This window comes from Crocodylus porosus, unplaced genomic scaffold, assembly GCF_001723895.1.
Source record: "Crocodylus porosus isolate Cpor-Errol unplaced genomic scaffold, CroPor_comp1, whole genome shotgun sequence".
NCBI lineage: Eukaryota > Metazoa > Chordata > Crocodylia > Crocodylidae > Crocodylus > Crocodylus porosus.
Window position 1 is genome coordinate 41,120,443 of NW_017728915.1, and position 10,596 is coordinate 41,131,038.

Here is a 10,596-nt window from a genome sequence, read left to right on the forward strand (position 1 = left end):
TGGCAAGAGGGGAGTTCCCCAACCTGTAAGTGTGGTGCCGGTTCTTCCTCCCCATGTGCAACACCTTGCACTTATCAGTGTTAAACCCCATCCATGTTGCTTTGGGGCCATCCATGTTGCTTTGTCAGAGAAAGGCTAACATTTTTACAGTGAAAGAGGATGAGTAGAATTAACGTGGGAATCTGCCTTGCATTCTTATTCCAGATATGTTGCCTTGACGTCTTTGTTGAAGACAGTGCAGACGGATCACAATGCGGTCCAGCGGCACAGAAGCACCATTGTGGATTGCCTGAAGGATCTGGATGTTTCCATTAAACGGTAACTGCACAATTGGTGAACTGGTTGAGTCCTGATTGCACTGTGGGGCAGTGAGAGGGGAGAGGCAGGTTAACTGCCCAGGGTAATGTAGACCTGTGCTGTGGAACATGGGAGTTGAACTGACTTATGTCAAATGCAGTTTGCCTCTTTTTGGTAACCCCCGCCCCAGCTGTAAATCCCCACATGCAAGAAGTAAGGCTTGGTCTGTGATGTCTTTTATTCAGTTCTCTCTCCAGCTGGGGGAGAGACTTGCATCTGAAAACTGCTCAGAGTGCCTTCCCTCAGCTCTAGGGAGGAAGCAGATGTTGCAGGCTAAGGAGCAATAGCTTTTTTTAGTTCCTTGTGTACAGCTTATCTGATGTCCCTCACAGCTATGTATTTGGATCATTAAATGATATCACCCAACAAACCTCGCTTCTCTCATGCTCCCTGGACCACTGGAGCTACAATGACACCATGACTGTATTACTATATGTCCAGAGCAGCTCTGTTCTGTGTGGAGGACTAGGCAGCTCTGCACTGTTCTGGGTTTTATGCAGGGCTCTGCTATTGTGGTACAGTTTCTAGGCAAGAAGACTTGGGAAGATGGATGGGGAGGCAAATCTGTTAGATTGTCTGGCTTTGCTCCTTGCACTGCAGAAGCATTCCTTGTTCCTTCTTAGTGCTCAGTGTGAGGTTGCCGCTTGCTCCTTTGGGGAATCCAGAGCCTACTCTGTCTTGCTATTAAGAAGGTTTTTCCTGATATTTGGCCTAAATTTTCTTCCTCCTTAATTTTGTCCTGTTACTCCTGATGACCATTTTAACCACGATCAAGTCACTCTTCCCCCTCTGGTCTTTGTCCTGCTGGCTCAGTGGGCTGTTGTTACGGTTCCCATCCCACTCCCTCATGTCTCCTCGCTGGCTGAGCTGCATATATTCAGTTCATTTAATCTTTCTCGTAAGTCTTCTTCCCAGCTCTTTGACCATTCTCTCTAAACTCCCTCCTATTTGTCAGGAGTCTTCTAATTGGTGACTAGAAATCAGTGCAATGTACCATGCTTTTTTGCACCAGAATCGGAGAGATGGAGACCATTGTGTGCTTGCTCTGTGATGCAATGTCTCTGCATTTGCAGCCCTAGATTTCCACCCCCCTTTTGCCGTCAGCATATTGCAAACAGGTTTTGTTTCCCCTTCTGAGATGCCCTGACTCCTTTTTTGACTCTTGATTGTACTATAATGATGATGATCTATACATATGGAACGCTAATTGCCAAAGTGAATCTGCATTTTGTGCTACTGTGTTTTAGGTTTCTTTTTGCTCTTTGCCCAGGGTGTTCTGATTTCTTTGCGTTTGCTTTTCTGCTAAACCTGGGCTTAGTCTATCTTTTTAGTAGGTTTTGCATAATCTATCCTTACAGCACAAGGATTCTGTAGATCAGAATATCTCTGCTGCTGACTTGGGACTTGCATGTGGCTATAAATAGAGGCATGGCTATGTCGTCAGGGACTAGTGTGGCCTCTGAGTATAGGACGTCAGGTGAGACGCGTTGGAGACTGCTACGAAGGTGAATGCATGCTGGAGCCCCAGGGAAACTTTGTACTCTGTTCTGTGCTGTTGGAGGATGAAGCTTTAGAGTGATCCATCGGCAGAGCGTTCCCTTGCAATGCTGACACTCAAGCTGCTGACAACGCACTTGTCATTCCAGCCGTAGGCTCACAGCATGATGGACTCCTTGGAGCAGATGAAGCTGTGAGGCTTGAGATTGTAGAACTGGGTGTAGGGAAAAGTGTGGCCATCTTGTACTTTTTACTGTTGGTCCTCTGTTAAGCCCCGTCCCTGTCCCTGTCTCCAGTAGCCAGGTTGTAATGTGTGAAATGCCTGGGTGGTGCAGTACAAAATGCCTTTTTCGTGTGAACCTTGATGCAAATGCCGGATGTGATCAAACTGGGGCTGGTAGCTCCATAAAGAGAACTAATCCCTTAACATGTTCAAGAAATGTATTTGTCATGAGCAGAGTTTACCATTATGCAAAGTGCCTCTGGCTGTGTTGTTGGCTAACCTGACGCACACATGGACAAGCCTGTTGCCCAGCAGGGTTAGGCATAAGAGACCTTTTATTAAATAGCAGGAATAAAAGGACTCGGGTTATATGGACCCAACTGAACATGAGTCCCTAGTCCCAAACTGCCGAAATGGTGGGAAACTGGGGAGGTTCAGGAAGGAGCTTCAGGACTGATGTTTTGAGATCTGGAAATATTGCCTTTAGAGTGGCACGAGCTCAGTCTGTGTAGTTTATTGGGGAGTAGGGTAAGGGGTAGGTTAGTGACTGCCAGCAAGTACTTACATGGGCAGAAGGCCTCTGCTATAGAGCTACCTGATTTAGCATCTGAAAAAATGAGTTGATGGCTAGAAGCTAGGGCTAACCAAACTTTTACCACTGGGGTTGGAGGTAACCCCTGCAATAGCTGGCCTGGGTGCATGGCGGGCTCTCCATTACTTGGAGCCTTTAAATCCAGTCTGGGTGTCTAGTCTGACTAGCTGCTATGATCTGAGTGCAGGGGTTGCTGGGTGAGGTGCTCTGGCTTGGCTTGGCTTGTTTTGGATTGTGGAGGAAGTCAGGTAATTGAACTAAAACCTGTGAAGCCTGCCAAAGTCTGCGGTTGTCCTGCCATCTCTCCCATGTCTCAGCTGAACTTAGCTGCAGGGACAGATCTTTGCAGACTACTGGGACCGCTCCGTTGTTTTGTTTTATCCCTTTGGTGGAGAACTTGGAAACAGCCCATGGATGGGAATGTGATGGCCCTTTGCTTCAGGGCCCCTTCCCCCCTCAGGATAAATGAGCATTGCTGCCTCCTCTCTTGCCAAACAGTGAGAGCATGAGAAACCAGCATTTGTGCAGCCTGTGATAGCCAAGTCATTTGTTACGCTTGCCTCCATCTTGTCCCAGGCGTGCGATGGAACTGAGCTTTGCTCTGGTTAATGGAAACAACATCCGTGGAATGATGAAGGAACTGCTGTATTTCCTGGATTCCTGTGAGCCTGAGTTCAAGGCGGATTGTGCATCTGGAATATTCCTTGCAGCAGAAAAGTAAGGACTTAATATGCACGTTATGCCCTTCTGGGGTCTGGAATCATATAGGTGTGCACTTTTCCTCTGCCTAGAAGAAACGAGGCTGGGACACTTCAGTAGGTTGCAAGTTGGCAGCAGGCCTGCCTAGAGGAGCAGTATAGTCTAGTGCTGACTGCTGTGGGATGGGCATCTTATGTGGGAGCTTAACAACTGGGTCTGTCGTTTAAACGAGTCCAGGACTTGGACTCTATTCCAAGCAGCAAGATGCTGCATTTGGTGCATCCAGCTTATTGCACTGTGACCAGTGGGGGGCATGTTCTAGCTGGCAGAACAACCTTGTGGCACTGTTTGCGCAGAGTGCCCTGGGCTACATCGTGATTGCTGGTCTGTCAGCTGACATCCTGTAGGCTGGAGAGAGACAGGTTCCAAAGGAATGTGAAAAGACGTCCTGAAAGACAACGGGCTGGGAGGTGAATGGAGAGAAGGCTTGGATGCTAGCAGGAGCTGCTGATGGTAGTCACCTTTTGACTTGATTTCCAAATTGTTTTCTCAGATATGCCCCTTCCAAGCGTTGGCACATAGACACAATCATGCGAGTCCTGACAACAGTAAGTAGCAAGCCTGTTCCCTGAGAGCACATGGGCACTTTGCTCTAACCCTGCAGAGATGAGGCTGCATTAGTATTTAGAGTCTTTGGCCACTGTGCGCTGTCCTGCTGCCAACAGCCAGCCTCAGTGCATGAATAGAGCACCTTTTGGGGGTGGATAGTGGGGTCCCGAAACCTTTTGGCAAGGTCGTTCTTTTCATGTTATTTTGGGAGGCAAAAAGCACATTTCAACAGAGCCTGGGGGAAGCTGCTGTGGGATGGTGTCATTGTGGTTTGTGTTGGAGCATCCCCAGAGGTTCTAGCTGGGTTCAGGGCCTCCTTGTGCTGCAGGCAATGCAGATGGAAAAGGAAACACAAGCCCTTTTGGGACAGCCATGGCCAAGGGGCCAAATGCTGCCTGAGGGACGAGGGCCTAGTCAGTATAGACCACCTTAGTCGGGTAGTCCTAGGTTCTTTTTCATAACCACAGTACCAAGGACCAGCTGATCTGTCTGCTGTTTCCCCTGATGATTTATTCTTGGTCAACCTGGTGAGGCTGACGGGCACATTTGAGACTATGGCTCTTCTACTGAGGAACTGGGACTGGCTCAGATGCCAGAATGGTCCCAGTACAGAAAAGAGCAGCATCCTTGGTGATGATTAATATTTATTATTTTTCATGAGAGCCAATTCTTGAACGTCGAGAGGAGCTATGGAGGGTGCCGGCTAGGAAACGGAGCTCATCAGGGTTGCACACATTCTCTTTGGATTTTCTGCCACAGCTGCTTTTGGGTTGAGGGTGGATCATCTGATGGCTCTCAGTATTCAGGTTCCTGGCCTTTAACCAAAGGGCCTGTAAAGGCAGGCTGGCAGGGCAGGCCCTTGGACTCATCCTCCGTCATCAGAGTGGGATCTGACTGCCTTCATCAAAAGCCAAGGGTTTTTTCAAAGGCACTCCTGGTATGAAGGGCCTGGTGCTGCTGTGTCTCATGCTGCTACTGTTGGTATTGAAGTCCAGGGTTCCTCTGTGCCATGCCCTCAGTGTGGATGAATTCATACAAGGTGGGCTGGCCTGTAAAGCAGTCATGCCTTCAGGCCTGTGAGAGCTCAGAGAGCTTCCCTTTGTAGGGGCGTCTGCTCCTCCTCTGGTTGTCATAAGGTGGAAGAGGAAAACACTGGCCATGAGGAAATAATTTTGCCATAGGGGCAAGTAAAGAAAAGCTTCTGGGAGCCTGTGTAATGCTGTGTTAATCTGTCCAGAGAATGTTTTGGACTCAGATATACAGTATTAGGAAACTGCAGCTGTTCTCCACCAGCAGGGAAAATGTATGCAGTACATCTTGTTACAAACCTAATATCATCTTCTCCTGGCCCCCACGGTGATGGGCCCAGCATGAACCTCTGAAAAGAGTCTTGTCTTCTTGTGGCCCTTCTATGTGGGCACCAGGGCTAGTCCCAGTGGCCAGGAGAAGTTGCCAAGTCAGCTTCTCTTTTTCCCCCACTGAGGAGGAAGGATCCCAATTAAGGCTCATTGCTATGCGCATGCATCATAAGTCACCTCCCCAGAGAGCTCACAGTTTGGATTTAATGAGATGTGACAGGTAGATTTAGCAAATGTGGAGGGAGGGTGAAATCCTTTAACTGCTAGCAGACCTCAGGTGGCTTGTAAGGCTCTTGGGAGTATGTTGGAAGAAGGTGGAACAGGGACACCTGGCACGTTCCTTGAAGGTGTGATTCCTCTTTCAGGCAGGGAGCTATGTTCGTGATGATGCTGTCCCCAACCTGATCCAGTTGATAACCAACAGCATGGAGATGCATGCCTACACTGTGCAGAGACTCTACAAAGCTATCTTTGGCGACTACTCCCAGGTACTTGTCTAGCAGTGACCTCTGGTTTCCGTACTGCTGTTGTCATAAGCCAGTATTACTTGGTGCTTGCTAGGTAAGCTCCAGGCCAAGCCTAACATCCATCACCATTTCAAGTAGGGGTGGGAGCCTTGTATTTGCCTTGGCTATACTTTTTCTTTTAGTGACACGCTCTTCCTGTTCTGCTTGCCCTGTTGGGAATCTGGCTCTGAGCCTGGCCAGAGGACCACACCTGCTGCATGTACGTGGTGCTCTAGGTCAGCTGTTCTGGTCCTCGGCTCTGTTTACTTGCATATTGCACAGCTTGTTCCTGATGTATCTGGTTGATTTCTTCTTACAGCAGTCCCTGGTGCAGGTGGCCTCCTGGTGCATAGGAGAGTATGGAGATCTGCTGGTGTCTGGTCAGTGTGAAGAGGAGGAACCAATTCAGGTACACCTGTGGGAGGGGAAAGCTGGGGCCAGAGTTGGGTGCTCTTGGGAACATGCGAGAGGAGGACATTTGCATGAACAGCTCCCACTCACCCACCTTGGCAGCAAGAGAGGAAATGACCTTGTTGTGTGCTTGGAAAGGGTCTGCTGCACAGACGTCTGACACTCCCCCGGTTTCTTGGTTCCTGCAGGTAACGGAAGATGAAGTGCTTGATATCTTGGAAAGCATCCTGATATCAAACATGTCTGTATCTGTCACGCGAGGCTACGCTCTCACTGCCATCATGAAGCTTTCCACTCGGTTCACCTGCACGGTCAAGTGAGTGTCTGGCAAGAGCTGGCATGGCATGGGAGGGTAGGACAGGTGGTAAAGATCCATGGGTGCCAGGTGTGCAGGGACAGAGTCGGGGTATTTGTCAGAGAGTGTCTGACGTGCGTGCGTGCGCTGCACTCCATGGAGACTGCAGCCGGATGCTGGCAGTTGCGCTTGAAAGTTCTTTGTTGGGGAAGAGACTCTTCACTTAGTTGTGCACTGTCCTGACTTCCCCTCTGCTTTGCCAGAAGAGAATGAGCAGCTCTCTTCCTTGCATGCATCTCTCCAGGGGCTGTTGGGCAGTACGCATCATGGTATTCCAGCCAAGTGATAGTTAGACAACAGAGACATGCAGGGCTGTGTAGACACCAGGTGAAAAACTAAACTAAAGTGGCTGTCCCTGCTGAGTTACCAGGGGTTCCACAGACCTCTGCTAGGCAGCAACAGCCCTGCAGGTGTACCCTGATCCCTTGCTGAAGACCTGTTGGTCCCCATCTGTCCTGCAGCCGCATCAAGAAGGTGGTGTCCATCTATGGCAGCAGCATCGACGTGGAGCTTCAGCAGAGAGCAGTGGAATACAACGCACTCTTCAAAAAGTATGACCACATGAGGTGAGTGCAAGAGGTTCCCTGTGTGGCACCAGAAGGGAGAGGCTAGCCCCATGGCCTATGTGAGTCCTGCCAAAGCTCACGATTCTGACTAGTGCAGCTTCCCATTTTCCAGCACTCCAGATATGTCAGCAGTTTGCTAGGAGTCTAGTCAGCATCATGTTTAGTGGCTCTAGCTTCACCTCTCAGTGGGGAGTGCCACCTTTTGGGGCAAAGCATTTCTTCCTCTGCTCCTTTGGTTGCAGAAGCTTGAACTGGCATGTCACCTGCCCTTGTGCACACACCCTGCCTCCTGTGCTTGGTCTCTACCCTTCCAGGAGGGACTACTGGGCCTCAGACCCAGGTGATCATCTTCCTGTTCAAGTTGCTGAGGCTGGCAGTGAATAACTGATGTTCCCATTGGATCTTCTAGCTCCATTGCCTGATTTGCTGAGCCATTCTCACCTTGAGTCCTGGCTTCCTGTCCCAGCCTTGCAGTGGAACCTGTCTCATGTAGCTAATGGGGACAGGACTTATCTCCATCCCTGCTATGCAGGACGGTGTCAGTCAGTAGCAAGGTTACGCCGAGTGAGGCAGGGTCAGAGTCTTTAGCTGGCTCAGGCTTGTTTGTATGATCCCATAGCTCAGACAGGGAAGGGCAGGTACTCTGTGCACCCCGTTCTCACTGTATCTTGGGGTTTGGGTTGGGACCAGGGGAGATGGCACAGTGTAACTGTGTCAGCTTCTTTCAGGCCAGCCCTGCTTGAGAGAATGCCTGTTATGGAGAAGGTGACCACTAATGGCCCCACTGAGGTTGTACAGACCAATGGAGAGACAGAGCCAGCAGTGCTGGAAACCAAACCTCCTCCTGGGCTGCAGCCCACCAGCCAGGTAATGAAAGCTGCCCCCTTCCCACAGTGCAGCCTTTCCCACTGTTGTTCTGACCTAAGGTGCTGGGAGACCAGTGCCGTCTCCCTGGTGAGCACCTGACTCCTTGTTGCCACCTTCTCCGACCCAGGTCTTGACTGCCTGATGCAACCTCTCCCCTGCTGGTTTCCAGGCCGGGGGAGCAGGTCAGTGGGCAGCAGAGGCTGCCACAACAGGAGCACAGGCAAGAGCGGTGCTTGCAAATGGATGGAGACAGCCCCAGGGAGGAGTGCTGACCTGTGTGCTGGCATGAGACTCCTCTCTCCCCTGCCACAGTTCTTTAGTGCCCAGGACTGAGACCATGAACTGCATTAAGTTACCACTGGAGCATTCAGAGGTGTTCCGACTAGTCTGTAACAGTGGGTCCCTTTAGTCTGCAAACAAGTGGAGTCTGTTGTGGGTAAAAGTGAAGGCAGTGGGGAGCTGAGTGTGTTACTGCCTCTATCACTTTCTCATTAGGCAAACGATTTGTTGGACTTGTTGGGAGGAAATGATACTACCCCAGTAATTCCCACTGCGCCAATGAGTAAGCCGGCCTCTGCTGGTGGGGAGCTCCTCGACCTCCTGGGAGATCTTAACCTGACAGGTGAGCCCCAGCTGTTGCTGTGGAAGCTTTCCAGGACCTCTGCCCTCAGTAGGAGGGAGGGGGTGTCAGTCTGGCTGTGGATGTGAGAGGTCAGGCACCCATCTGCCAAGGCATGCTTGCTGTGCCCTCAGGGGTGGAAGCCCAGGCTGATACAAACAGCAGAACGATTTGGGCTGAGATGGGGGTTCTCCATTCTCTGCCTTGGGCCAGGCTGAGCACTCACCAGGAGAAGTTGGAGTCTGCGCCTCTTCTCTCTGCCTGGAGAAACACTTGCTTTGAGGGGTTACTCTGCTGACAGAAGCCAAAACCAGCAATGCCCTGTAGGTGGGTGGCAGGGGGGACATGGTTCCATTGGTGTCTGCTTATAGAAGTGTTATGCGCTGACTGGCTGGTTCTCAAGGTGGGAGAAGTCTCCCCTACTTCCTGCAAACTAAACTTTGGTCTCCTCTTAACACTTCCCATAGGTTCTCCAGCCTCTGCCCCCACCCCTGCCCCACAGATATCGCAACCTCCGTTCCTGCTGGATGGACTCTCATCACAGCCTCTCTTCAATGACGTTGCTGCTGGTAGGAGCCTGTGACAACCAAGCCCAGGGTGTTGTGGTGTGCCCATCTCTTGCAATGGGGGGCTGAGGGCTGGCTGTGAAGAGGAAGGAGTTGAGAGCTTGAGAGCAAAGTTTTGAAGGACAAAGGAGATGAGTTAATGGAGTCAGAGTTCCACACTAGGCTGTACTGGGTTGGTGATGGGAAGGGGGCCCAGTGCCATTGGGTGGCACCAAGTCCCTGTCGGGCGGCTGCTCTCTTCTGCAGGCATTCCCTCTATCACTGCGTACAGTAAGAATGGGCTGAAGATTGACTTCACCTTTGAGAGGTCAAACACAAACCCCAGTGTCACCGTGATCACGATACAGGCCTCCAACAGCACGGAGCTGGACATGACCGACTTTGTTTTCCAGGCTGCAGTACCAAAGGTAAGACACCCCCCTGCCCGCAGGCTCCATGGTGGGACAGGAGCCCACTCCTGGTTTTCAAAGGTTTGCTGCTCAGCTCCACCCCGGAAGGAGCCAAGTCCAAGACGCACAGGGCAGTAAAGGTGTTCCCTCAGGACAGGAAGGGCTCTGCAGCCTGACACCTAGGGCTGTTGAGCTGTACGTGCTGTGGAAAGCTCTGAGCCTTTCAAGCTGGAGTTTCCCTGCCAGTGCAGTCTTGCCCGAGACCATGCTGCTTCCTTGATAAGCTGGTAACTGCATCCCAGAAAAGGTTTGGGTGGAAGAGGTCAGGAAGGGGCAGTGTTGTACAGACTGAAGGGACAAGGTATGAGCCATAACCCACGTTGCGCAGCTTTTGAGCCAGACTGGTTGCTTACTTGTCATCGTAAAATGCTGGTGACTTCTGCCTGCCCCAGCTTGTGCTCCTAGGGAGCACTTGGTTGAAGTAGCTTGGGACTTTGCAAGCACATGTGTCTGCCTGAATGTTTCTGAATTACAGTGTTGGTACTTGAGAGAGATGTGAAGTTCCTGTCAGTTGCCATGGAGCTCTCAATCTCCCCTGCATTAGTTACCATATTGCAGGCAGGAGCCAAACCTCCCTGATCACTTCGTATAGTCCTAGAGAAGTGGTGCTGGAAGGGACCTCCAGAAGTCATATCTAGTCCAAGTCCTGCCCAACCATCCCAGACCAACCTATTGTCCAAGAACGACAGAGTCAACCCTTGGGTGTCCCTCAAGGTTCAGTACTCAGACCAGAGCCTTTCAACATGTTCATCAACGATTTGGGTTTGGGTATTAAAAGTGAACTGGCAAAGGTTGTTGACGACACCAAACTATAGTTTCATAGTTTCTAGGGTCGGAAGGGACCTGAACAGATCATCTAGTCCGACCCCCTGCCATGGCAGGAAAGAATACTGGGGTCAAATGACCCCAGCAAGATGTTCAT

The 10,596-nt window shown here is 50.7% G+C and overlaps 1 protein-coding gene across 2 annotated transcripts in view; it reads left to right on the forward strand.

The window, feature by feature from the left end:
* AP1G1 (adaptor related protein complex 1 gamma 1 subunit) overlaps positions 1 to 10,596 on the forward strand; it is a 34,189-nt gene that overhangs the window by 17,724 nt on the left and 5,869 nt on the right. For both annotated transcript variants that reach the window (XM_019536097.1, XM_019536098.1), the window contains 11 exons: positions 205 to 318; positions 3,246 to 3,386; positions 3,922 to 3,976; positions 5,701 to 5,823; positions 6,161 to 6,250; positions 6,441 to 6,568; positions 7,069 to 7,173; positions 7,902 to 8,040; positions 8,536 to 8,662; positions 9,127 to 9,228; positions 9,472 to 9,632. In XM_019536097.1, the coding sequence (XP_019391642.1) occupies positions 205 to 318; positions 3,246 to 3,386; positions 3,922 to 3,976; positions 5,701 to 5,823; positions 6,161 to 6,250; positions 6,441 to 6,568; positions 7,069 to 7,173; positions 7,902 to 8,040; positions 8,536 to 8,662; positions 9,127 to 9,228; positions 9,472 to 9,632 (1,285 nt within the window). The remainder of the gene's footprint in view (positions 1 to 204; positions 319 to 3,245; positions 3,387 to 3,921; positions 3,977 to 5,700; positions 5,824 to 6,160; positions 6,251 to 6,440; positions 6,569 to 7,068; positions 7,174 to 7,901; positions 8,041 to 8,535; positions 8,663 to 9,126; positions 9,229 to 9,471; positions 9,633 to 10,596) is intronic.